The sequence below is a fragment of the Megalops cyprinoides genome, chromosome 3 (genome assembly GCF_013368585.1).
Source record: "Megalops cyprinoides isolate fMegCyp1 chromosome 3, fMegCyp1.pri, whole genome shotgun sequence".
Classification (NCBI taxonomy): Eukaryota; Metazoa; Chordata; class Actinopteri; order Elopiformes; family Megalopidae; genus Megalops; species Megalops cyprinoides.
Genome location: NC_050585.1, coordinates 4,722,977 through 4,750,504, shown reverse-complemented (window position 1 = coordinate 4,750,504; position 27,528 = coordinate 4,722,977). Strand labels below are relative to the sequence as shown.

At 42.8% G+C, this 27,528-nt stretch overlaps 2 protein-coding genes across 2 annotated transcripts; one reads left to right on the top strand and one right to left on the bottom strand.

The window, feature by feature from the left end:
* Nucleotides 1–1,804: 1,804 nt before the first annotated feature.
* vps26bl (vacuolar protein sorting 26 homolog B, like) lies at nt 1,805–7,485 on the bottom strand. The gene is made up of 6 exons (XM_036524383.1): nt 7,053–7,485; nt 4,856–5,012; nt 4,565–4,729; nt 3,930–4,105; nt 3,075–3,217; nt 1,805–2,374 (listed from the first exon to the last, which is right to left on the bottom strand). The coding sequence occupies exons 1-6, from the start codon at nt 7,273–7,275 to the stop codon at nt 2,240–2,242; spliced, it is 999 nt and encodes a 332-aa protein (XP_036380276.1). The 5' UTR covers nt 7,276–7,485; the 3' UTR covers nt 1,805–2,239.
* Nucleotides 7,486–8,829: 1,344 nt separating this feature from the next.
* ncapd3 (non-SMC condensin II complex, subunit D3) lies at nt 8,830–27,513 on the top strand. Its single transcript, XM_036524363.1, has 35 exons — nt 8,830–8,895; nt 9,546–9,700; nt 9,842–10,008; nt 10,354–10,525; nt 10,785–10,955; nt 11,484–11,545; nt 11,646–11,733; nt 11,979–12,112; nt 12,361–12,433; nt 12,591–12,716; nt 13,277–13,529; nt 13,786–13,824; nt 14,137–14,214; nt 14,334–14,407; nt 15,057–15,191; nt 15,951–16,171; nt 16,340–16,531; nt 16,721–16,818; nt 16,972–17,081; nt 18,086–18,193; nt 18,546–18,660; nt 18,875–18,973; nt 20,005–20,243; nt 21,509–21,588; nt 21,717–21,854; nt 22,086–22,219; nt 23,025–23,224; nt 23,500–23,610; nt 24,382–24,576; nt 25,565–25,686; nt 26,106–26,233; nt 26,356–26,427; nt 26,987–27,049; nt 27,132–27,192; nt 27,332–27,513. Exons 1-35 carry the CDS (start codon nt 8,844–8,846, stop codon nt 27,396–27,398), a joined length of 4,332 nt encoding a protein of 1,443 aa, XP_036380256.1. The 5' UTR covers nt 8,830–8,843; the 3' UTR covers nt 27,399–27,513.
* The last annotated feature ends 15 nt before the right edge of the window (nt 27,514–27,528 follow it).

Sequence of the window (27,528 nt, the reverse complement as noted above, 5' to 3'; positions counted from 1 at the left end):
ATATGGTTATCAGTCAAAATAAAAGAAGACTGTAGTATACATATTTTAAGACTTCAACTAAAAATGCATTTTGGCAAATGTTGCAGTCAGGCACAATGTCAAGGTGGATTGATTGAAAGAATTGTCCCTTTAAACAAATGCTGGCAATGTAAATATCAAAGAATGATCAAAAATTAAAATATCAAATATGAGTTCAGAAGAAATAAATGTGATAGGCTTTAGAGTTTTTCTTTGTTTAAAATAATAGACTGGATGCAGGGCGTAGATGACAACAGTGTGGAGTGTTACAAGTCCAGTTCAATGACAGAAAAGACTAGTTAACTGATTTAATCTGTAGCCGCTGGCCGTTTGTTCTTTAGTTTACAGGTGAAACATTACTTGCAAATTTAATTCTAATGTCAATTTGTCAATTTGCTTGTTAATGTTTTTTTTTTTTGAAAGCACAATAGTGAAAAAAGACACAGTAAATTCCTTTATCAATAAGGCCCCCTATTAAGATATTTAGTCTTTGTTATATACTTGCTCCTTCCATTAGAGAAGAAAATAACTTCAGTAGCATTTTCTCCTGTTCATCTAAAAGAAATTACAAATGAAATACATACACTGTGCAAGAAAGATTCTATTTTGGACCACCAAGTGCAAATGCAAACACAAATACTTCATCCGCAGTCTGTCCTGTTACTGCTTCAGAATAATTTTGCCACTGGAATGTTTCAAGGTTGACAAACTGAGTCGTTTTATAGAATGACTTTCAATAATGATTCTGTCATGTTAACAGATTTTCCCACTCAAAAACAAATAATGCCAAAACCACCTAATTTGCTTACAATTAGCATGTTCACTACTGCAACATACCGATATCTCCTATATTGTAAAACCCCAGTAAAACTATCATGGAGACAAATATCTTGGAAACAAACAATTGTATAATTTACCAGTGCATAAAATACATATTCAATGTGGAATCTGTCACTGTTTCACAGACAAATTACCAATTTAAGTAAAGAGGCAGGAATGTAAAGCACACAAGTTTGGCCATCATGGAATGTTTCATGCACAGTTGCATATCAAAGAGGAATAACCTTTTACTTCAAAGCACTGGGGGAAAGCCTCACCAGCTGTTTATTCTATGCTTTTTAAGTCTGATGGTCATTTGCATTATTCTGAGATATTCTACTGTGACTTACACGAGAAGGAATATCATTTTGAGAAAATGGAAAATTAAAAAAAAAACGAAATAAATGCATTTGTTAACTGAAGGATCTTCACACATTCTGGCTCATTTTGGTAACATGGGACAGCAAGCGTATGAAGTGGTTACACACATACACACACACACAAACAAACACACACACACACACACACACACACACACACACACACACAAACACACACAAACACACACGAACACTCACACACACACTCACACACACACTCACACACACACTCACACACACACTCACACACACACACTCACACACACACTCACACACACACTCACACACACAAAACTACATTAAAGAGTGCTGGATTAATAATACCTGCATTGCTTTCAGTGAAGGCACCCAGCTAGTTCATGAGGAGGGACCCCTTTGAAATGTAAAATACATCAATATATGCTTCAAAAAAGCAATCAGAATATGAGCAACAAATATTTGAAAACATATTGTGTATTTAAAAACATACCAATTATAACCACATTGTATATATCTATATCTCTTTACATATGCAATTGCATGTTTAGATTTTAGAATATATTTAAAAATAAGTAATTTTACAATATTAATCTAATTAAAAGTGTGGCAATAATTCATATATTTTCCAATATCAGCAATATATTCCTTAGGTTTCAGACACATTGACATATATTACTTTTCCATAAGGGTGCTAAAATGACCCACTGGGGGCCAATCTGAATTAAAAGCACATGATGGAAATGTATCTTTCCCTCTCCTTTTACGCGCCGCAAGGTGCTGAAGCACTCATCCCGCAGTCTTCTCTCAGTCTCTCCGATCCCTTTATTAAGTAGCTGTGATTAAAACAGAGGGCTCCCTCACCGGTGTTGATGGCAAGTTTGTGGGTCTGGAAGGGTTTCGGGGGGCGGGGAGGGGGAACACGGCAGCCCCCCCCCCTCCGCTGCACCTCCAACACACACTCAAACACACACTCCCCCCCTTTTTACATACGCGCAGTTTAGGGTCTCTTTTCCTGTGAGAGGCTGGGACGGCAGAGGCGGGAGTCAGTTGCTGTCCTCCTTGGCCTGGGCCAGTGCTTTCTCTGCACTGGAAGAGCCCTCGAAGCGCTGTGAGGCGATGACGGCCTGGTGGGACATGCTCTTCCTCACAATGTCCCCTTTCCGCCACAGTGTGATCTCCTGTGGGGGGGGTGGGGGCAGGTCATCAGAGAGGACGCTCAGCTCGTTTTCTCTATAGCTTTTCTCTCATCATACTGATAAACAAGCCTATGCTTCAGCTGTGACTCGAAATAAAATAATCTAAAATAAATAATAAAAAACTATATAGTACTTCTCAAGAAGCGTACTCACTGCATCAAAAACACATCAAAACACATCACATCAAAACTATGAGATATCAAATGGAATTATATAGTGACCAAAAAAGTGTTAAACAAATCAAAACTTACAGATTCTTCAAAGTAGCTAAAAATTTAAAATATTATTTTATTTTTTAAAATATTATTTATGTTTTAAAATTATTTTTTTGGAATAAAATTCATACATACACAAATATAAATAGTGAAGTTGATGCCCAAGAAACAAATTTCAAGCATTTAAGCATAAGTCTTCAGATCAAAATGTCTTTGAATGCATGCTTCCCATTATCTTAATCAGGTGTGTCCAAACTTTTGACTGGCACTGTATATCTATGTATGAATGTATGAAAAAAAAATATATATAGCCATATACACAAATATGTGTATATGGCTATACACATGCATATATGCACGCAGTACATAAAGATACATTTATACAGCTATTGATATAGCTATATAGCTTTAACTAGCTATATTGGGAGACAGAGCAAAGCCAGGCACGGGTGCAAATCCACCTCTACCTGCTGTTTGAAGTAGCGTCTCTCCTCTTCGTCTATCAGCACCAGGTTGAGGTAGTAACGCACAGAGAACTTCTTATTGATGTCCCGCATGGTTGGGGTCAACTCGTAGCCAGCCAGGAAGAGCCTGATCGGGATGGACTCCCCTAAAACCAAAGGTCAGGGGATTAGAAGAGCTCTTCTCCCTTTTCACAAGATTTCAATCTTTCATGCGCTAGCTTCTGTTTATGCAACACCTGGCTTCACCCAAGTCACGCTTGCTCACTGAGAGAATACAAACATTTCAACTTTCTGCTTTTCCCACCCAAAGAGGGGGGAAAAAAAACCAGAATGGAAACAGGTTGAGCGAGGCCCTCAGTCAGAGGAATCCTCAAACCAAACTGCTCTGTGGACCGCACCTGCCACTGCTGGCTGAATGTGAGTGCTCCCTGAGATGGATGAATGATTAAAATAGTTACTGTTTTATGTGTAGCCTGCTCTCATGCAGGTGCAAACTGACTCTGATTGTACGGCAAGATCACGGTCACATGGGTGAAGTGCAACAATGCTTAATATATCAGCTATCCGAAATGAATCTTTAACGTTTACAATCTCAGTGACTGATCCCAGCCAAACATTGTGCTGATGGTCCTGGTAACTCCGCCTTTACGTACAATACATAGGGAATCCGCCTGAAGAGTGCAAAGTCTGGGATGTGACAAGGAAGACAGCAAATATCCCCATTCCTCAAAAATTGTGACTGGTGTCAATAATCAACCAAAGACTTGTGATGTGTTGAAGACCACCCTCGTCTGTCATGAAGTGAACAATGTAAACTGGAGCCTGCTAAGGTCTTCTGAAGTAGCCTGGGTTTGTTACCTCTCACTGGTGCTCCATCCATGATCTCGTACTTAGCAATCGTGTCATTTTCATGATACACGTTGGGGCCTGTTCCTGTGGTTTCCCGTTTGATGATGTCGATCTCCATGTGCTTAATCTTAATCCGCACCAACAAGAAGTAGATCTTCCCCACAATGACATCTTTTAGGTGGTATCTGTCCATTTTAAACAGTTATGAAAGAGGGTTTGTGAGGGCAGGAAGGATTTTGTGATGTAAATCCTTTCTTCCCCTCTGCACAGGAAGCTCCAGTTTTACTGTAAAAAGCCCATCTCAGTAAAACCAGAAGTAAGGTGTTATAACTACAACATTCACTCAATTTATAGACACATCACTTCACAATATTTCCAACTCGCTGAAAAGCCCTGGTTACTTTGGTAGAGAAAGTTTTTGATGAATGCAGTCAAATATGAAGGGAGCTACTTTACTGTGTCTTTTCAGATACACTCCCCTTTCAACAACATTTACATAAATAAAGCTTTGAGAAATTCAACCAAATGAAAAATACACATATTAACACAAACACAAATGCAACCGCCTTCAGGATCCTGCATCCCGCATATCATTAATCAAATAGCTAATACCTCCTTAACAAAGACAGTGAATTCAGCCTTACTTGGACTTATTATACTCAAACTCAATGTGCAGGCAGTCTTCGATGCCCACTTCCATTTTGATCGAGGAATTCAGTTCCGGATATGTACTGAGCGTGTGCACAACAATGTCCATCTCCTTGTTGATGTCATTCAGTCTCCGGCTTATGGTTGCTCTCAAAAAGTACCTAGGGTCAAAAAGTCCACAGAGAGAAAACATAATGTTCAGGATGATGTTTTATGTATTGCAACTTTCAAAAATACTCCTGACAGTTTGTGATGAGGTAGCCAAACCTTGTGTGCATGTCCCTTACCGTAATTTGACATTCTGGCCAGTGTAAGATTCATAAGGTTTCTCCACATGAGTGAACTCAAAGTCAAAGGTCTGAGACTGTGTCAGTTCACCGGGTCTTGCCAAGTCCTTCACCAGAGACACAAACTCATGGTGGTTCCCTCTGTCATAGTAGAGCTCTGGGGAGACAGACACACACTTTACTGAAGGAGAAATCTAGGTTAGGTTTGCATGTATATCGACTGCAATTTCCCTGGGGCAAAGTCAACTACATAAAATACTTGATGGATATGGTCAGTGTCAGCCATGATCTTAAAAAAACTGTATGGGTGAAATCAGTCTGAATGCAAATAGTTTGTAGAATGATATACACTCAGTGTACTAAACATTGCCTTTGTAGACAGAATCTCTTGGGTGTTCCACTCTTGACTGACCCTTGTGTAACCTTTTATTTTGTAAAGATAAAGAACGTGAAACTTGGATGCACTGCTTGTAAAGTGAGTGACCCATCAAGACCCCACTGGCACCATTAGCAGGCTTTTTTACAGTCTACAGTCTAGTCAGCTAAACAGGAATAATTTAATCCAGGTGTACCTCTCCTGCGGCTATCACTTTACAATTCCTCTCTCTCTGTGTTAATGAGAAAGCTGTCTATGAGCATTACTTTGTCCTGTCAAAATCTTAAACATTTTCTTCTCTACTTTCCCACCTTACACTAAAACTGGAGATATGTGTGTTGCACACTCATACAGCATGTGGCCTCAGGTCTGTAGTTCTTCAGTGATGATGCTCAATTAAGTTGTATGACGGAAGGTGCAGAATGTCGCAGACAGAGAGCACTAGAAAATGCTTGTGTGTTTCTTAACTTTAATTTTACAAATGTCTTGTATTACCTGTACTTTACTGCACTGAGCTTTTGATCTTTGCACTGAAATGTCATACTGTTATTTAATGTGAAATTTCATGAATGTCAGATGTGCAATTCCTGGGTCATGTTATTTCTGAATACACAAGAAGTTTAGATGGCTATGCTTTATCAACTGCTAATGCTTCAATGAGAGGCATTAAAGGCACCAAATCAGCACTTAAAAAGCACCACTACGTCATGCTTTTATAACAGGTATATTCATTCACAAGACTTCTCATACTGAAGTAGACTGTGTTTTATCAGGCTTACCAGGCCAAAAGATGGTTATTGCTGTTATTATAAAAGATTAGAATTCTTGTTATTATTGTTATCGGATTTAAAGGGTGCTCTTACAGTGCGACTTACAATACAAGGCTTTCATAAATAGGCATTCATATTGTATTGAAAATAATATCTCTACGTGACATCTACATGTAGGCAAATGTAATCCCGGGAGAGTGGTGGCATCTCGCGTAACCACTAACATGTCAGCACAGGAGAGTGTGTTACAACAACACCAATTTTATGCACCTGTTTTGACCTGTTTAATACACAACTTGAGTGAAAACCACAGCGATTTTGGTGTCGGGCCCTCCATTATAAACCAATCCGCAGAAAAGTACAACTACACGACCGCTGAAAGCACGTATTTGAATTGGGGTTTAACAATCATTAGCACTGAACAACAGGCGGGACAATCTTCAACCACAATGAATGCGGAGGTGCATATTAATCGCGGATTGGTTCTACTCCCAACGCTGCTGTGCATTGGCTTTTACTTCCGTTTTCTGTCACGTCTGGTGCGTTTTCTTTCATTTTTAAACACATATCAATGATCCTAAAATAGCCAACTCTTTCGTGTCCAAACTCTTTTTTCTATAATATCCTTAATAATTATTTTGATTCAGTGACAGCGTAAAATGGATCTAAGTACAAGAAATTAGCTAATAAAATAAAGACATCCTGTTTTCCACGCGAAGGACGAGTGCAATTCAGTGGTGTCATAAGACTAGACACTTGGGCTTCCCTGTCATTTAGAACCATAATTAGAACTATGCATTTTCGTAATCACCAAAACGAACAGGAGACCAATAATAATAATACACCATACACTCAACAATTCATTTGTTGGTTAGGTTTATAAACATATTTGGATGGGGCTGAAGTGGGGTTTATTACCCCAATTTTTTCTTTTCGCTCCACGACACATCAGGTCATCTGAAATTGCAATGCAGGTCATCGTTTTTTGCACGCACCGTGTCCTCCCACCACCCACATTCCAAGTATAGGCCTGAGTATGAGTGCCACTTACCGATCTGCCCAATAAATTCGATCTTGATGCCCTGGTGTTCGAGCCTTTTGCCTGGGCTCTTCAGGGTTACGTTGACTTTTCCAGATACTGTTTCCCCATCGTAGAACAGAAAATATTTGTCTTTCTTCCCATCCTCTGTCTTGTGTTCGACTTTCTTCCTCGTTTCAGCGTCATTCAGCACTATATCAATTTCTGCACTTTGACCAAAACCAAAGAAGCTCATCACTGCACCCTGAACTACTTCCCCCTTATTACAAAGCCTGATTCAATCACTCATTTAGAGTGATTCTCCTTTGTGTCGGATGTGGGTCACACCTACAGCAATCTTGTCTTTTTAGAGCGATCTCAGGCAACTTGTTACAAACTAACGTTGTTCTAAATGTCCCCAGTTGTAAGACTGTAGCAATGCTCAAGGTAGCGCTTCCGAACTGCTTTCCCATGAAAGCGCATGCGCAACATACAAGAGTCACAGTGCCACAAATATGGGAGGGCGTCCGCAGTTTTCAGGAACAGTGGAATCATTCATTTTTATTCAAACTCAGCAATTGTGAATTGAATTCCAAACGACGTAATCGTTGTTTTATAACATTCAACATTTCCTAAGGAACATTTACAAGAACACAACATTCTCCCAGGTACATGGTTTTTATTTATATGATTTGAATAAACCATATTTAAATAGACAAAGTTTCTATTTGTAAAAGGATCGTGAGTTTGAAAAGCAATTGAAGAGCAAATACCGACTTGACAAGAACCTAGTGAACCAAAAAAACAATACCAAAAGTTTTCACATTGTAATACATTTGTGAATTATTTTGCCCTTACACTTTTGAGATCACTTCCTGTAGCGGTGGCAGTCGCATTCCACTTAATTGGATTTCAAAATAAAGGTTTTGTTTCTGTATTTGTTTAATATTTTTATGATAAAGAGACGTCACAATAAATGGCTGTCGTTGATACAAATTTAGAATGCGCTTGAGCAAATATTTGTTTGAATGTGTAATTTAACGATGGATGAAATAAACTATGAATGAAATGAATGAAAAAAAAAACATTCAAATGAACAAGTTTGTTGAATATAACGTTATAATTGATAAGTTTTCTTTAAAACCGTTTCAGTGGATTTGGGTGCGATTGACTGCTTTATTACTTAAATTGCGGGAAAGTATCTAAGGTAAGAGGATGCGAAATAATAATTAGTCTCACACAATACGTTTCAAATTTATACTTTTCTGGCCCAAAACGCAATGCTCAGAGCGCAAATGAAACGACGATTTACCAACCGAAGTCACAGCTATACACTGGCCTACTTAACACTTTTATTATGACACATATATCCGGAAGCATTACACTATGATGGACCTACAGTTTTTTCATCAAATGTGAACGGTGTTGAAATTTGATTGGGCAAAACATGTCGACACCAATCATATTCTAATGCGGGGGACGTTTGGTGAGAAAAACTATTTCCCCGCCATATTGACTCTCCCGTCCTGGCGAAACCATTCCCACCCTGCACAGGGGTGGGCTGGCGGGGGGCGGGGGGGTGTTCTTCTGGTGTTGCAGAAAAGTGAGTGGGCTTTCCGAATATTGAGATGGCTACGCTTTATCAGCTGTAAAGTAGTGAATAATTACAACACACCCAGCTACTGTAATGTGCAAATCGACACATGAAGACATACAATTGAGATATTGGTCAGTACCCAGACTTTCCAAAGGCAACAGGAAAATGTATAAATGCGCGCATGCGTGGCAAAGCATGTTTTGATTTTGGCGCGTGGATTTTAAAAAATGGAGTTGGTGAACGCGCTGGAATTACTTCAGATAAAAACTGTGAATAAAGGTAACTCCACGTGTGTTAATTTAGAAATACGTCGTTATTGTGACAAAGAGACATCGGTATCGATTACATGTATATGGAAAAATTATTGTTTCCAAAAGTCACCTTTCTGATCTTGTTTGCTGGTCTAGGCAGCTAGTTAGCTGACAACATCGTTTGCTATCGTTAGTTAACTTACTTTCGAGTTAACTCGAACAGCTAGCTAAGTAATTAGCCGTGACGATAGGCAGTTAGCTATCTGTCTTGTTAAGAATTCAGAAAGAAGCTAAACAGCAGGATCTCACACATGAATTTTGAGATGACAGCCAGCTAGCTGTAGACGACGTGTTTTGCAGCCAGCTAATGTTAGCAGTAAACGTCATTCAATGCAATGACAGCTCCTTAGCTGGTTAGATAAAGAAGCGTTTATTAATGCTATAACTAACAAACTACAGTGCATCGACGCTAACGCAGTGGGCTCAAACTAACATCTTGACTCAAACATGGCTAACGTTGCCTAACTGCCTGACTTAGCTGCTTATTAGCAAGGTATCTAGTCTAGTTATATAGTCAGTATTTTGGAGAAATGTATTTGCTGATGTTGGCTCTGTAGGTACAGCTAGTTAGCTGGGTCGCTAGCCAGCAGAGTTGCTAACCTGCATTTCCTTGTGTAGTGTGGGTAGATACAATCTGGGATTTTGAATTCACTGACGCGGAACCACTCGACGCTGGAATTCAAGACGTGATCACTGAAAATGGAGCGGAGGCGTTCAGAGCGGTGTACAAATGTCTTTTGCCTTTTGCTACCGACAGCGAAGCAGGCTTGGAAGTAAGTTTGCGATCCTCACACACTAGTATAAAATGTAAAGCTAGCTAATCAGTTGACGAGAAACCAATCCGTTTGAATGTACACAGAGAGATTGTATTAAGTGTGCCACCACTCACTAAACGTGTCTCTAAACGTCCTTAGAGTGTCTGGGCCGTATTTGGAGAGAATGGGATCTCTGTGGACGCCATCGTCGCCGTGCTCTCCCACTTCTTTCTTAAAGTGAATGCCAGAACAGCTACGCTCTCTCAGAGACTGATTGCACTGCACGCAGGCTCCATCTACCTCCTGCTGCTGGCGATCCCAGGCAAGTCTTCACAAGTGTACCACCTTTCCGTGTCGGAAGCTCGTTTTAATGTTCAGTTGCGGCAGATACTTTTGAGGACGATACCATTATTTATGTTGACACCAAAAAAATGTTATCAAAACTTGCGTCGTTAAAATGATGTGACATTGTACCTTGGGGATATAATGATTTACTTTGCTTCATTATATATTGCTAGTGAGAAATGTCCCAGCACATCCAACGATGTCCCTGCTGACTGTACCAACATTTGAGATTACAGTGCTTTTTTCATGTTTTCCAGAGATGACCTGTGATTTGTTTTTAAGTAATTATTTTGATTTATTGTGTATGTGTTTCTCATTGAAGGCAGCATAGCCAACAAAGTGTTTCATCCGGTCCTATTTGACACATGTCTGGATTTGATGAAGAAGTGCTGGCCCCAGGAGATGGCCAAGAAGCGCAAGAAGGATAGCATCAGGAGCTCCCAGTCTGACCCTAAGGGCAGGAAACGATCCAAACCCACCAGGGAGGATGCTGAGGAGGTTGAGCACCTTTGCACCTGTGAAAATTTTCATTTACTTCTGCGTATTACCTAATTTTCATGCGTCATGTATTTGCCCTCTTATTTAAGAATGCATGTGTTTTTTTGGTGCAAAGCCAAAAAACATCGACATTGACATTGTGTGCTAAGTGTGAGCTGGATCAATTGAATGCATTTTCTTTAAAAGCACGGTCTCACAGGTTGACAGGACACATTGACACTTCGGAAGATCTTACTCGGAGGCTTTTTCATCCCGACAGATGGAGATTGATGATCCTGAGGAAGAGGACCTGGAAGAGGAGCAGTTTTTCTCCCCACAGGATATCCTGCAGATCCGAGAAGCTACCGTCGCCCTGGTCAAAACCCTGCTGAGGCTACTGACCAAACTACCTCTGAGGGACAAGCCCCAGAGTGTTCAGAACTGCGCTCAGGTTTGTGTTGCTCTGATTGTCACAAAAAGGCAGTGTTTTTGGGGAAAAAAAAATTATATTTATATATATATATATACACACACACACACACACACACACACAATATAGCACTTGTAGACAGGCATCATTTTAGCATCGCTGTCTTATTAGGTGGCACTCAGTGGTCAAAAGGATCTTGTAACCCTTTTTGTAAGCCTTTTTAAATTGGCATTGCAGCAATTACTGTAGGAGACAAACACGCAAAAAGAAGATGCACAGTTAACAGCGTAACAAGTTGAGATATGAGCTCTGACTGTGGTTGCAAAACTGGTCAATTTTGCATCACTTCCTCCTTTAGCCTTGCAAAGCCTGCTGTACTGTAGCCTGATCAGGATGTGAAACTGCAAGCTGCATAATGGAACTATATCTTCTGAGACACTTTGGCCCATTCCCAAAAGCTGCCGACATTTTCTGCACAATTGCAAATTGAAAATGATTTAAAATGGCATGGGTAGATGTTTCATTTGTTTGAACTCCTCTCTCTTTCAGATTTTCGCTGAGCTCACCAGCTTTGAGCCAATGATTGGGGAGTTGACATTTACAGATGGAGAGTAAGTGTCCTGTGTCATGTCTGTGATGTAAATAAATGCTCAGCTTTCATGAATATTTGAATGCTGCAATTTTTTTCTAGTCACATATTTTTCTCTATAGGGATGTCGATCGCATGAAAACTCTGCCAGAATTGGCCTATCGGGGGCTGAAACTGCTTTGTTCTCCAAAACATGGGAATGAAAATGAGGTAAGGGAGGTGGTGGGGGAAACATTTTATGACAATCAGAAACTGTTTGCTACCCCGTGCTGGATCACAGTAACTGATCGCCGTTGAATGTCTTGAGCACTGTCTTAATTTCAGCCTTCTAATGCCTATGTTGTGGGGGATGAGAGATACAGTTTAAAAAAAAAAGAGTGGCTAAAATTGATTGAGCCTAGAGCAGGCTTTATATGCTGTCAGTGTTATTTACATGTCCACTCGTACACCGTCAGGCCATGCGGCAGGTGTTCCACCGGCTCCTGTACATCATCCTCATGATGAGCGATGGGGATTGTGCCAGGCCTTCGCTCCTCGTCCCCTCGCAGGCTGTCCTGTCCTCCAGGGAGCAGGCCATAAGATTCGTGAGGTGAGAGGGAACATGGCAAAGCCTTAGCCTTGTTCAGCTAACATTTGTGAGGGAGTTTGGCCAGAATTCAACTTCACTAGGTTGCAGTTTGCCTTTTCATACTGGTATTAATCAGTCTTGTGTCGTTACATCCATAATGCAAAGATCAGGACACGGGACCAAAATGTGGTTGCATTGAATTCCAACGTTTGTGGTAGGAGTCTTGAATCATGGTGTGCTTGTTTCATCCTCTACTGTCCCTGTTGTAGTCACATAGTTGATGAGCTGAAGGAGTCCACCTTGCCCATTCTTCGAATCCTTATTCAGCACATTTGTGTCCAGGTAAATTAAAAACTTCAAGAAAGACCTTGAATGTCCAGTCATTTTCTTGAAGTAGTTTGCTAACTTCGGAATATTGCCACCATTGTAAGAGTACTTGGCTATAGGTCACAATGTAATAATATTGTTCATTAATGGGATCGTCTGATGTGTACTTCAGATGGTTGATAGAGTGGAGTATCGAACCAGTGGAGCACAAGCTGTAGTGAAGCTATTGGCTAAAATGCCATGTGCTGACTACGCTTCCTTCATGAAGTGGCTGTATGGCTATTCCAGAAACCCCAAGGTAAGCTTTCATGAATGCTCCAGTTCTCTTAGTCTCTTTGACACTTGTTCTTGTTCAGGGTTCTCAAGGTCTCTTGAAAGACCTTGAAAATAATTGGAATAACTGGTGTCATGGAAAGTGATCTAATGTGTAATCTAAGGTCCCATTGTCTTGTGTCAAAGAAATGTGACCTTTTTCGGTGAGCAAAATTCAACTTTCTTTAACTTACCACCTTTGTTATTTACTTTTCAGTTTCAAGTCATCAGTCTGCTGATATTGCTAATAAATTGGCTAGCTTGCTATTGTGTACATTTAAGCGCACTAGACATTGGTGGCTTGTATTTGCTGCAGAGAAAACCAGCATGTTTGTCTGTTTCTCTACACAGACACAATATTTACAATGCCATATAATATCATAATATATCATAAAAGTACACCCCTCACAATTCCATACTCAAAGTAGCTCAACCCAAATACCCACTAAAAGTCATAGTTGTCCTTAAAACACCTTTGGAAATGAATGGAAAATGTAATGCTTTTGAGTGTGAGGCCTGACTGTGTCTTCCGATGGGTGTTCGTAGGTGGTGTACCGGGTGTTTGCCCTGGATGTGGCCATGGCTCTGTTGGAGCAGCCCGAGCGAGAGCCCGACCCCTCCTTGTCTCCAGAATTAGCTGCCTTCCTGCAGCACAAGTTTTTGGTCCAGGAAATGGTATTTGGCAGGCGCTCAGACCGGGCCGCTACCGTCCGCGGCCACGCCCTCACCTGCCTTGCCCAGTGCCTCGAGCTGCCGTCCACCATTGCCAGAGAGAGCATCCAAGAGCTCTTTTCTCCCAGTGAGTCTTATTTTAACAGTTGAAACCACTTAAAACACACACCAATCCATCAACATCGGAAGGAGAACCTTCAAGGGAGCAATATAGCCGAACAAAGAGGGGTTTCTAGCAACCACAGGTCCAAATCATTACACATACCAGCATGGTAAAGCACTTTCTTCTGCTCGGCAGTGGCATTTGTGGAGGTGTCAACAGTGCTGAAGTATTGGGTTTATGTCTGTTTTGTCAGTGTTAATTAAAATAACTCTGTTTATAGGTGCTACACAGACAGTGCTGGAGGCAGGGGATTCTGAAGGTAAGTATGCTATGGTTTATCTTTATCTTGGAAGAAAATGTTCACCGTTCCAGTTTTTTAAATGTGTATGTAAATAAATGCCATGAACTGTTCAACATACTACAATACCCATATTAAAACATTTCTGTCCAGAAATGAGCTTGCTGACCTTTTTGTATGTGGGATGTTTCTTACCCACATTGTATCATAACCCATGCAAAGGCCCATAAAATGTCTTTATCAAACAGTCAGTTAGAATTACATCAAGGTATATTTAACTCCATTCCTTGACGATTTTCTGATCTTCTATTTCCATGACTTGTTACAACCAAGAAACAAACATACAGAAGACTGCTTTAAACTTCAAGACCATTGAAATTTCCAGTAAAGGAGACGTCAGCACTACTGATAGTAAGTCATGACTTCTGTTCTAAGCACACTATGAATATTATATACCTTGTTGAATTCTGCCAGTTCCAGGTGTAATTGTTAGTTTGAGCTCGTGCCTAAGATTGCGTTTTTCAATGTAGTGAAGGAGATGATGGCCTTGCTCAAACGGCGTGTCGGTGACCACAAGACCAATGTGAGGAAGGCTGCCCTGCAGGTATCGCCTTCAGCAGCCGTCCCAGCGCTGATAATGAACATGGCGTTTGTGCACTGGTGTTTTGGTTGTCTTTTGCATTGCATGCCGTCATTTTATATGGAGTTTCTGGGAAAAGAAAAGAAAATTTGTTCACCTGAAAGGTTTCAGCCTGGGCGAGGAAACAGCTAGTGCGCTGACAGAGTTCAGATAAGAAGGGGTCAGATAAGAAGCTCTGTGAAAATGTTTGCTTATCCAGTGCAGATGTTTTTAGTATCTCATTGCATGCAACCGCTTTTTATCACTTCAGCTGTAATTGAACAGAGAAACATAATGTGTTTGAGATCAGTGAGTCTGGGATTATTTAATTATTTTGTCAACAGGTGACTAATCAGATGGAAGGTCACTGTAACATACACACCAAGTAAATAGTTTTTAGGTTGCAAATATGTACAACCAAACACTTTCTGTAGGTTTTGTTGTAGTAGAGAAAAATCCCAGGTGATTGCGGATGGAAGTCATTTGGAAAGCCTCTACAACTGCACTGCGTTAAAGTGGCACACCTGTGTCACAGCATGCATAGCAATATATGCCTTCTTTGGTCATTATAAACCACTTCCTGTCATCTAGAGATGATGCGCTCTCCTCAGCCGAACCCGTGTTTTGCGTGCAGGCGCTGATGAGCCTCCTGAAGCACGGAGTGATCCCCTGTAGCGAGGAAAACCTGTCCATCCTGTCGGACCGCTGCCGAGACCCCGCCGTGTCCGTCAAGAAGAAGGCCCTGCAGTGTCTCATGGACCTGCTTACTGTGAGTCCTGAGGGTGGCTCTCCTTCTCCGTCCACCACCACTACCGCAGGTCTTGAAAATTGTGTAGAAGCCTTAAAGGACATTCAACGCCTATCAGCATAAAGTCAAATATAAACATAATATGAGTTACAACTTCTGATTGTACAAGCTCAAAGAGGGGGTGGTGCTGGAACGGTTAATCGAAAGTGAGTCCCTTGAATGTTATTTTATTTCCTTATTTGACACACAACATCTAGCATCAATTAACATCAAAAAAGACAGACTCCTAACTGGAGAGCTAACACTTATATAAATACTGCATATAGAACTTAATGTGCTTCTGAGAGAAATGAATGTGGCTAGATGCATGGCACAAGGTACCAGACAGCAGTGTGCTTAGGGTATTCTGCTGTATTCTGGCACTCAGGGTTTAGGATAAAGTATAACTGCATTTAGATTGAAACCCCCCTTAGTTAAGAAATGGCATGTTCCTGCCGTTCTGTATTCATGCTGGTTAAAATGGCTTAATTGGGCGTAATCTTAATTTTTGTATTTCACTTATAACGAAGAGAAAATAGGGTGCTGCTTGGGCGCTCGAAGGAACTTTTTGCCATCAAGCGGTAAATCGAACGTAAAACTGCTCATTCAGTTGCCAAATGAGGGACTATGGTGTTTCACAGCCTTAAGCAGCTCAGTTTAAACTTCCTGTGTTATCTCCATTAGCCGCTGAACCTGTTTTGACCAGTGCAGTCACATGGCCACCTCATTGTCTCCCTCCAGGCCCAGCCCAAAAGCAGCCTGGTGCAGAAGGCCTGGCTGACGGGCGTGGTGCCTGCTGTTTCAGACAACGAGACCTCCGTCCTGGAGAAGGCTCTGGAGTGCCTGGATCACACCATCCTTGCCCAGATCAAGAACTACAGAGGCTATAAGGCTGAGGACATCCCACAGAAACTGGCCTGGGACCTGCTGGGACTGCTGTGTGGGGAGAACCAAGGCCTGAGGTAAAACAGCTTGTCTTTTGGTTATCTATAGCATATATGGGCTCCTTCAGTATACAATCCCTGACTCCTGACCAGGTCTCCGGGATCATGAATGGGGAGAATAAGTTTTCTGTTTGTTGAGGAATATATTCATCTCAGTCTGACCATTTCTTAATGTCTGTTTGGCAGCCGTTACTTCAGCAAGGCGTTTACTGCGTGGTCCAAACGGAACAAGTTTACCTCTTCCTTTATCAACAACGTGATCTCCCACGTTGAGGCAGAGCACGCCCCAGCAGCCTGGCTGGTGCTGTCCAAGGTGGCCAGTTCTTCCCCCAGGCTGGACTACAGCAAGATCCTGGATGCCTGGGACGACATGGTCAGGTTAGTGGGGCGCTCAATCGAGGTGTTGACATGTAGCTGTTATGCTTTTGAAGTCTAGCACACAGTTACTGTCTGAATCAGATTCTATGACCAACTACTTTTCTGAGCTTTAAAAAACAAGGGAAAAAAAATCTTATTGTACAAAGTGTTGTCCTTTTGTTCTGGGTTATCATTTGTGTCTTGTCTTAGGAACCTCGATGTCACTGTGGTAACATTCCGCCACATCCTGTCTGTGATTGGGGACATTGCCCCGCATCTCAACGAAGACACCAAAAGCAGGATAGTTGGTATGTTATTGGTATTGGTTTCCTGAAGGATGTCACAGGTGGAGGGAAAATAAGAATCCTTGATGGCTCTGCATAACTAACTAGTAACTGTGCGAATAGCGTTTTTTCCTCCAGGCCACTGGGTGCAGTCTCTGATTTGATCTCTATTCCCAGATGACATCATGAAGTGGCTGAAGAGTTTTGCGATGCCTCTGGAGGTGATTAGCGCCAGTGTGGAAGTCCTGTACCAGCTGGGCCGGACCGAGAAAGTGGAGGACACTCAGGTCAGCGTGCAAAATGGTGGCAGAGCCTAACATTCAGGGGTCCATTTTCAGCTCTCATTAAAAAGCACTTAGGGAAGTTCTGTATGGACATATGCGTTTGGTTGTACATACCGAGCATGTGTACATATTCATTGTAATACTGGCCATTGACCTGGTCTGTTCCTGATATGTCCATGTAAGCATTTTCCTTGGAGTTTTCAAAGACTTCAAACCCTTGGTTTTATTTTCAGTTCATGAATCTACAGGCACATCATTGATTACAATAAGATAAACTATAGTAATGGGAGGGTAAGGATTCCTAATTCCCTTAGTGATCATATGCTGTCAGTTACTTACTCCTGTTATTTACTGATTTACAGAAATGTCATTCTCCAGTGAAAAAGCTATTAGGTTAAAATTGAGACACCAGTGACTCCACTGCTGTACTGGTGGTTTTCCAGGCCTTCTTTAATGGAGGACCATACTTACCGATCTAAAATCAACTGTAAACTCTGTTAACGCATTGTACGCTATCATCTAAGCAAATTCTAGTTTCTACTGCTCCAGCGTGTGATATTTGCTTGGCTTTTAAAAAGTCACATTTCCATATGGTGTGTCCAACTCCATATGCTTTGGCTGTCAGTGACACTCCCTGCCACAGGATCGCTCAGCTTGGTCTATGTGCATTGTGTGTGATTCCTGTCCACTCTGGGTCAGAATTCATCAGTGTCCTCATGGACTAACGCATGGATCCAGCTCAATCGCCTGCACTGTGGGGTTCTGGTATAACATTCTCGCCGTCATAAAATATCACTGGCGTACTTTAATTTAGCGGCCATGAAAGCCTTGTCAATATATATGCTTACACACACGCCTCAAGATTCTTCTGCATCTGTAAGAGAGTCGCAATTCCTGAAATTTTCTGCAGAAATGTCAAAAGTCTCTTGTATGTCAAAAAAAAAGTTCTCCAGAAGGTCAGAAGTTTTGCCCGTAAGACAGAGTTAAAATTCATTCTGCTTTTACAGAATTTCCTGAACCAGCACTGTGGTGAGTTGGTTTCCATTTGTGAGTCCTACCTGTCCAGCATCATCCTGAACGAAGATGGAGTGCAGAACTTCAATGAAGACCTGGTGGTATGCGTCCTCACACAGCTTCCCCTACCTTGAAGTCCCTGTGCAATGCAAAAGATTATTTCTCATTACACTACCTCTTAGACTCCATTTTTAATTTACTGCCTTTCTCAGTTTTGATTGTATTTCAGTTGTGAATTTCATGGCTTTATTTTGCAATTGCGTTGGGGTAATTGCTGGAAGGTCCTACCATTTCAGCTCGTACTACAATTTAAAAAGGGGGAAAAGAAATCACAGCGCAGCATTTGGGGGTTTGAACAGGGTTCATTTGTGGCCAGGAGTGAATGGAGCTTTTGAACTTTGAGCAGCAAGATTTTTCAGCCCTTTCAGCTCTTCCTTTAACGTTCCTCGCCAGGTGAAACATCTGTTTACCCTGGGATGTGCCGCGCTGCAGTGCCCTGCCAGAGTGGGCAAAAGGATCTTCCTCCTGGTCCAGTCCATTCTGGCCTCAAACGTGGAGCTGCAGGCTGGTGAGAGACATGCTAACAAGAGCGTGGTTTACTTTGCTTTCGTCCTGTGGTTTACTTTGAAACGTATATCCCGGCCATCGTCAAACCAAAAGGCCCCCCCCCGGCCAGAACTCCTTACCTGCAGCGGGAGCAATCCGTCGTAGAAGATGAGAGGAGCGTCGCAGAGCGCTGTTGTTTGGTGACAGGTTGTGGCCGTTTGTTTTCCTTCACACAGCCGACGGGTCAGACGAGCTCCCTCCCACCCAGCCCCTGTCCCAGTTCAAGCCGTCCTCCATGCCAACAGTGGTCAGAGCCCACGCCTTCATCACTCTGGGTACCGCCCCCTCCTGCTTCTACAGCCGTGTTTCCCAACCCTGCTCCTGGAGGCACACTGTCCTGCATATCTTCTATGTATCCTTCCTGCTTGACTAAATCAGGTGTGCTCAGCTAATCAAAAGTGCCACTGATGAGTTCAGTCAGGTAGGTAGAGCAGGGATAGATAGAAGATATGCAGGACGGTGTGCCTTCAGGAGCAGGGTTGGGAAACGCTGTTCTACAGGACTCATTGAGCAGAATGTTTCTCGTCAGGTCTAAAATGGGACATTGACATTTTATTTGATATCAATTTCAAAGGTGTGAGCAAAGAAAATTTCAGAGAGCGTCAAGGAAATTTGATGATAGAAGAACAAATTGCCAAGAGTGGTAGTAATAGACATGATAAAGCCATTCTAAGACATTTACATAGTAGGTTATCATGAAATTTTCTCTAACGCAAAGAATAATCTGCAAATCCTAATTTCAATGTTTAGATATTTTGAATAATTGAAGTCACCTAAAAAACTACACTGCAACAAACAGATCAGATATTAACACTGTATTATTAATACCTGAAGCAGAGGAAAGCAGGCTGAGGTTCGGCTGTCGGACAGGGCTTTTAGTAGGACAAAGATGAACGCAGCTCTGAGTCCAGAAATAAGTGTAAGCCAGTTATGGTATGTAATGTTCTTCAGCCAACTTATAATCACTTATTGGTTTTAGTAACTAGGTGTTTTTCTGTCTCATAGCATTTCACATGTTAAATGACACTCATGGACAGTGTGAAAAACCTAAACCCAGCAACCTCTAAACTCAAGGGACATCCTCTTGGCCTGTCCAACCTGACATGATAGGTTATAGTGTGAAATGTTTGACTTCCCAGAAAACCTGACGTTACATTGATTTGAGTCTGATCGGGTGCATATAATTAATGCTGATCTTCCAGTGTGGTCCTAATTGCCCGATACTGATATATGCCCATAATAATCAAAGTGTGGCATTGGGTAGATAGGCTTGCATTGATGTCTCTCGTTGCAACGGGGATGGCAGGAAAGCTGTGCCTGCAGCACGAGGAGCTGGCCGCCCGCTGCCTCCCCGCCCTCGCCCGCGAGCTGGAGGTCAGCCAGGAGGTGGCCGTGCGCAACAACGTGATGGTGGTCATGTGCGACCTGTGTGTGCGCTACACCAACATGGTGGACCGCTACATCCCCAACATCTCCGCCTGCCTGAAGGACTGCGAGCCCCTGATCCGCGAGCAGACCCTCATCATGCTCGCCAACCTGCTGCAGGTCCGACCGCCCCCTCCGCACCTTCACCCGACTGCTCAGGGATACGGGCACAAAACCAGGCGGGAGCTGTGGGCTCCAGTCAGTCAAGGGCTGAAAAGAGCATTTCAAGTCTTTCAAATACTAGTTAATGTGGAAACTTAACAAATATAACCATTTTAAAAAATAATGAAACTTCAGAGGTTTTTCCATGCCACTTGATATTTAGAGAGAGAGAACCAAAGAACGCTAACAGCGACAAACGATCTTATTTTATTTCTGTAATTTTCTCACCTGAAAGGGAATTTAGACCTCGGCTGAATCCTGCTTTAAAAAGAACTGGGAGGAACACAAGCTGAATGGAATTTGAATATCGATCTGAAAACGTGTCAAATATTTGCAAATCAGATTAAGGGAAAGTCACATCTCTACCCTTAAGCGAGTTTCTGACCACGAATTGTTCCAGTAAATGTCCAGCTGGGTAACTCCATGGATTGTTGTCTGCTTAAATGAAGTATTCGGAAGCATGGCTTAAATAGCAGTAACTTGTATCTGTAGTCAGCTTGAATCTGTTGTGCACTTGAAGCACTTGTGTGTTCCGCTTATTTAACCAGGACGTATAACCTTAAATACTGCACGCTAGCCATACAGCAATGGTTTGCTTAATTGCTTGACTAGGGAACACATCTCTTACCTGGCTCTACATGTAGCTCCTATGAACCTGCATCTGTCCTAAAATGGATGCTTTTCCACCGTATCACCCAACATAAGTTGATTATTCCTTGATTATAAAGCCAACTTTTCTGTGCATTGTTAGCACAGCTCTGTGGGTGTAAGACTGCTGTAACTGACTAAAAGGTTTCAGTGTATATCTGGTCCACTGGGAGAAACTGGCTTTGGTTTTTATTTTAATCCACAGTTTAGTCCGCTCCGCATGGCAGCTGTCTGTCCGAGGCTGCACAGAGCTGTTAAACGGCCCTGTCCTTATCAGAGAGCTCAGGGGTCGCTGCTGCGAGAGGGAGACTCCCCAGATAGCAGTGCTGAACAGGAACACGTTCACCCGTTTGAGTGGCAGTGTGGGCCTGGAATACATGGCGATGTAGACATTTCCATGTTTGCCACCAAGTGTACTACAGCTCAGAGTTACAATGGAAATGCAATGGAAAGTGGCTCACAAAAAAGAATATGGACATTGAACTCAAATGTATTTGGTGTTTCCCTAGCCCAGGTTGAGGTTGTGGTCGCACCGCATCCTGTACACATTAATCCATCTTGGTTTTTCCCTGCAGGAGGAGTATGTGAAATGGAAAGAGTCCTTATTCTTCCGCTTTGTTAGCATGCTTGTGGACCCAGAGCCCAAAATTGCTAGGTACCGGCTTTGTCTTCTCTCTCAAAATGGTTGCTTCTTTGTCTCAGACTTCATGGATCTTCCTGCATGCTTTTGATTTATTTTTGTGAAGAAGTATCTATTTTAATGTGGATGTGTTTCTCTCTTAGGCTTTGTGAGTTCTGCCTGGTGCATCTGCTCCTCAAAAGGAACCCGATAATGTTCTCCCAGCACTTCATCGAGTGCATTTTCCACTTCAACTGCTATGAGAAGCACGAGAAGTATAACAAGTTTCCACAAACACCTAGGTGCACTTGCTCTACTCAACTCAGTTTCATCTACTTGACCTATGCAGTTATGTGTATAAACTCAGCTGTGCACACCAACGTTTTTGAGATTTATTTTTGAGATTTATTCATTAAATTACTTATTTGTTAGTATTTGGCATTGCTTCATTAGTTTTTTCTGTGGCAAGTACCTTACTAGCACTACGTGAGGTCATATGACTCATTTTTAATACTGTGCTTGCTTTCACCCAGTGAGAAGACCAGGTTCTCCTTAAGAGGCTCCACACACAAGGAGAAGCGGATGAAGATCTACAAGTTCCTGCTGGAGCACTTCACCGACGAACAGCGCTTTAACATCATCAGCAAAATTAGCCAGAACATTCTGGGTACGAGGCAGCCCCATGCACCACCTTTCTGATGCTAACTCTCTGTTCATTTCAGTATCATCAGTTACATTCCACAGAACACACAAATGCGTAAAATTTCATAAATACTTCAAATACGCAGTAACAAATGTGTTTAAACCAAAGCATATATGGTGTAATACATTCAAACCAAATGTATGTACACATTAAACGTAATTGTAAAATGAAGGACAGTTCATGAATTCTATACATATATGTATTTAATAATTGCTATTAGGCAACGTCAGATGGTTACCAACTTTACCTCAGGCTACAGCAGGCTGAGAGATACTGGACTGCTAGTGCAGCTGCTTTGCCTTCTAATATGACTTGCAGTCTTTAATTGTTTCTCATTTGAGAAAATGTATTGGAAGATAATTTTCTCCTCAGTGCAGCAGGAAGTGCTTCTGTCTCTTCTTCTGTCCCACAGTTACCAAGCATACAGTGTTTCATCTTTTGATGTTTTCCGTCAGTCTTTTTCAGTTAGACCGGTGTAGTCACTGAGCCTACAGCTGCGTGGTTAAGATCAGTCTGAACTTTGTAGATCTGACAGTGAAAAGATACTGTGTTAGTGTGTATTCCCTGTTTAAAGAACAATCACAGCTAAGATTGCTCGGGCTTCCTTGTGTCAGAATAAAGGGAAATATTCTCATTCTCTCGCTGTGTGTTTGCTATCCCTCTCCCTCATGCTTGCACTTTTTTTTTTTTGGTCTCACTCCTTCTCGCCTCCTCTCACTCTGTCCTTCACGCTCTGTCTTTTTCCTGGTCGAACGCCTGCTGTGCACAGCAAGCTTTGTGGACGGTGTGCTGCCCCTGGACGCAGAGGGCTATGAGCTGCTGTCCGACACCTTCGAGGTTCTGAGCCTGAAGGAGATCAAGCTGTCCGTCATGCGCTGCTCGGCCGACCGCGACGAGCAGGAGGAGGATGACGCGATGGCCATGGCGAACGCCGTCATGCAGGTGGCTCAGAAGAAGCTCATCTCGCAGGTATACCTGCCTGGACACGGCATTGTGCTTGGCTTTATGCAAATGCGATTGCAAAGGAGATTTGTCCGAAGCTTGTTAAGTTTAGGCTTCCGTTCCAGTTAGCGGGTGGGAGAATTCATGTGTTGAATTGTCTCGTCACTTCATCAGCAATACCTGTGAAGTCTCGGAGCGCACCAATAAATTTCAGTGGACTGTTGTTGGACTGGAGTAGTTTTTAATTAATCCAGCGGAGGGCGCTGTTTTCCTAATAAAGCTCAATGGCTTTTGTGTCTCAGGTCCAGAAGAAGAATTTCATTGAAAACGTGATTCCAATCATCATTTCCCTGAAAGTTATGCTGGAGGAGAAGCGTTCCCCGGTGCTGAGGGAGCTGATGGGCTATTTGCAGGTATGTTGAAGGTGGGGACCTGGCGGGCCATCTGCAAGTATTGTACTAGGGTGATTAACTGGCTTGTCAGCAGTTAATGTGAACAGGGAGTGGAAAAGTCAGTTTTCCGTTGTCAAAGAAACTGTGTATCTGGTCGGTTGTTGGTCATGCACTTTCAAAAGCTTGGCTCTTAGTGATTACTACACCACACAGGGTTTCACAATTAGCGAGGGCCTGCCAGCAGCCAATAAATAATAACCGTTCAATAAAAATGGAATGTGCTGAGAACGGCTGTGTTCTGTGAGCTGTTTGCGTTTCCCGGAGAACTGGAGAAAAAGGCAGAGAGCCAATAAGATATAACGCAAAAGAGGGAGTACCTCAGCACATATTTTCATGGAAGAAGGGGAATTTATTAAAGCAACGAGATTGCAAAACAAATGTATTACGTTTCTTACCTTGTGATTTACTGGGATCAAATGAAGTGCACCAAACCTTCTCAGAGGCAGAGAACTCTCCCTTTTATCTTATCTCTAAACTTGCTCTAAGCTGTACATCCCTGCTCCAGTGAGGCAGATAGAGGCAAATGGATGGTTAATTTTAGACTCCTGCGGCATGAATAGTTTCTGACTCAAACATGTTTGCCAGTGCAATATGATTAAAAAAGAATCTCAAATTAAAATTGCACATGAATGAATCAGACTAAGTTTTCGTCTTGTAATTGAATTGTGTATTTGGGAACAAACCCTGTGAAAGCTGGGACGTTAAGACGTGACTGTCGGATGGTCCTTGTAGGTGATGATGCAGGACTACCCCAACGAGGTGAAGGACTTTTTCGGGGCAGACGAACAGCTGGCCACAGAGCTGGAGTACGACCTGAAGAAGTTTGAGAAGGAGCAGGAGCTGGAGCAACAGATGGCCAACTGCAGCGTGGCGGACGCCGCCCCCGTGAAAGCCCAAAGGGTCAGCGCCACCCCAGGAGCCACCCCGGTGAGCAGGACTTCCTGGGACTCTCCCGTTCTTGTACATCCAGCTTTACATCAGTGTCGATCCTGTTTGTAATCCTAACATTTCAATGGAACCGGCAGTGTAGCATAGTGGTTAAGGAGCAAGACTTGTAACCGAAAGGTTGCCGGTTCGATTCCCCACTGGGGCGCTGCTGCTGTACCCTTAGGCAAGGTACTTAACCCACAATTGCCTCCTGTACAAATGGATAATATTGTAAACTGTAACCAGTGTAAGTCGCCGTGGATAAGAGTGTCTGCTAAATGCCAATAATGTAACGTAATGGAACCACTAGTTCTCAGTTCACCCTTGGCTCACAGTGAGTATCATGGAAAATACATAAAAATACACAACAGATCCAGAATTTCCTTCTGTAATGTTCTTAGGATAATAATGACAAAATGCCGTGTTTTTGAACACGAAGGGATACATTTTTGTACGGGGTGAGTCATAGCAGATGTATTCATGCATTAAGCTGGTTGTGGGCATGGAAAGTTCAGCATTCTCGCATGTGAGCTTCATTAAATAGCTCCTAATAACACACAGCAATAGTGATGCTGTTAGGATAAGTACAGCATGTGAATTATCTGAGCATGTGGTTCTGTATGACTCGACGTTTCTTAAACCAATAACGGGGAAAAAATTTTGATCTGTTGTGCTTCGGGCTCATTTGCGCGAGTGTCTAAACCAGTGTTTTCTCAACCCTCTCCTGGAGGGCCCCCTGCCCTGCATGTTTTAGATCTCTCTCTGCTCCAGCACGGCTGATTTAAATGATCAACTCGTTATGAGCTCCTGAAGCCGCTTAATAACAAACCGATCATTTGAATCAGCTGTGTTGGAGCAGGGAGAGATCTAAAACATGCAGGGCAGGGGGTTACTCCAGGAGAGGGTTGAGGAACGCTGGTCTAAACACTTTGCAGTTGTGATGGCGTGTATAAAGACGCTGGGCACGTTTGTGTTTTTCCTGTTCCAGGGGTCTTCACGAGCATCCCCAGCTCCAGCAGCAATCCAGGGTGTCCAGTCCGCCATGGCCACGCCCCAGCCCCCTGGCTCCGCCTGTCGTTTCCTCACCCCCAGGCCTGCGAGCTCTGCTAGGTAAACCCAGACCTCATAATACGCATATCCTGACCACAAGATTAGTCTTACTGGCAGGGCTGTGGCATCTCATACGTACATGAGGAAGGAACCTCGTTTTGTTTTATGGGTAATTGAAACACGTGGAAGGCATGTGGATATTTCCAGCGTTTCTAATTCTGCCTTATGTACGAGGCTCATCTATTCACTAAAGAAACCCCGTAAAGAGGCTATTCAGCTGGCTCATCCAGACAAACGCTTTCTATGGGATTCATTTTCATATACAGTTTCACTAGTCTGTACTATTTACTGATACTGTTTCCATTGTGAAAGTCATGTCTTAGGTGACTGCTTTCCAGAGGAGGGCCATATATGCTCTGTAAGTTTGCACTGGGAAGGACAGGGATGTGAGAAACGTGCTAAACTGCTCTGTCTCCTAGGCGCCAGAAACCGACCACTGTGGAGGTGCTGACCAATGCCCAGAAGGTGGTGGAGAGAAGCAGGCTGCTCAAGACCCGTGTGCCATCCACCACCAACAAAAACGCAACGCCCCTCAGCCGCGCCTCAGGTGCTGCCTCGCCTTACAACCTTCATCACGAGCGAGCTCAAAACGCCTCTGTACCCAGGGTCCAGACTGAACTCCTGACGGCTTTGCTGTTGACTGACAAACTTTTTTCCTGTCCTCCACAGGCATTCCTGAGGAGGCCTGTTCCACTGGTCGCAGCTCATCCATTGGCAATAGAGCGATCAGCACCCCACAGTGTATGTCCCACTGGCCGCCTTTCTTCAACCAGAGCACACCCTGCAGTCTTCATCCATTCAGTCGGATGAAAATGTTACCAGAATAGCATTAAAGGGAGAGCCAGGCTTCGTAAACCCTAAAATGGATGGTGCTATCATGTTACCAGCGACTCAAGGGTTTGAACCAATCATAGTTTTTCCTGCGGAGCGCAGCCTTTTGAGAGGTTCAGACAGTCATGGCAACATGGTAATTCCTTCACGGAGTTCATGAAGACTCGCTCTCCCATCACTACAGAATGCATGCTGCTTTCTTGGATCTTTGAAATGTATTTGTGTAATTCTGTCTTGGGAAAGAAGAGGCAAATTACATGCCCCTGTTTTTCCTTCTTTTTAGCTGCATTTTCATATTTCTCAGTGGCGTGTTAGAAATGCAGAAATACGGAGTGACAGTGATGCCTTAAACTGTGACAGTCCACATTGAAGCCCTAGTTTTGTTGTTTAATGCATTCTGACAAAGAGTGACACTTTTTTCCCTTCTTGCTTGTCGTTTCTCGTGCCCTTGGTTCCTCTGTCACCTCAGGGAACATGAGTGAACTGACATTCGGAGAGGCAGTCAGCGGCATTCTCAGCACCTCCGAAACAGGTATTTATTCATATCTTAAACACTTAAACACAGCATTTTCACGCCCTGGGGTTACATCGTAACACATGTTGCCTCTCCACAGAGTCAAAGAATGCTAGGAAGGATGATGACAATATCCTCTACTTTATGTCCCCTGATAAGCCGTGAGTAACAAGCTCCCATTTCCGTAGCCATAAAGTACAGTTGGGTGCTTTCAAGTTTTGGGTTAATCCAAGAAGAAAGCCCTGCTCTCCCAAAAGCTTAAGTATGTAGTGTGACCATGACCCCAATGATGTGTTTCAGAACTCCACCGCCCAGGCAGTGGAATGTGGAATCCCCTCTCTTGCGAAGAGGAGCAAGAAGATCGTAGCTTGGAAACAAACTTCTCACTCCATAGCCGTGTCCTCTCCCAGCAATCTGTCTATCCTCTGTTTGTAAACCACATTTAATTATTTCCTCTGTACTCTATATCGACTCCTGATTAATTTAGCATGCAGTTA

Coding starts and splice junctions, on each gene's coding strand:
- ncapd3 (XM_036524363.1), top strand. CDS start 8,844: ATGGAGTTGGTGAACGCGCTGGAATTACTTCAGATAAAAACTGTGAAT. Junction 12,113..12,360: donor CAGGCCATAAGATTCGTGAG/GTGAGAGGGAAC, acceptor TCCCTGTTGTAG/TCACATAGTTGATGAGCTGA. Junction 23,611..24,381: donor AGCTGATGGGCTATTTGCAG/GTATGTTGAAGG, acceptor TGGTCCTTGTAG/GTGATGATGCAGGACTACCC.
- vps26bl (XM_036524383.1), bottom strand. CDS start 7,275: ATGAGCTTCTTTGGTTTTGGTCAAAGTGCAGAAATTGATATAGTGCTG. Junction 4,730..4,855: donor GGCCAGAATGTCAAATTACG/GTAAGGGACATG, acceptor TTTTGACCCTAG/GTACTTTTTGAGAGCAACCA. Junction 3,218..3,929: donor GGATGGAGCACCAGTGAGAG/GTAACAAACCCA, acceptor CTTTGGTTTTAG/GGGAGTCCATCCCGATCAGG.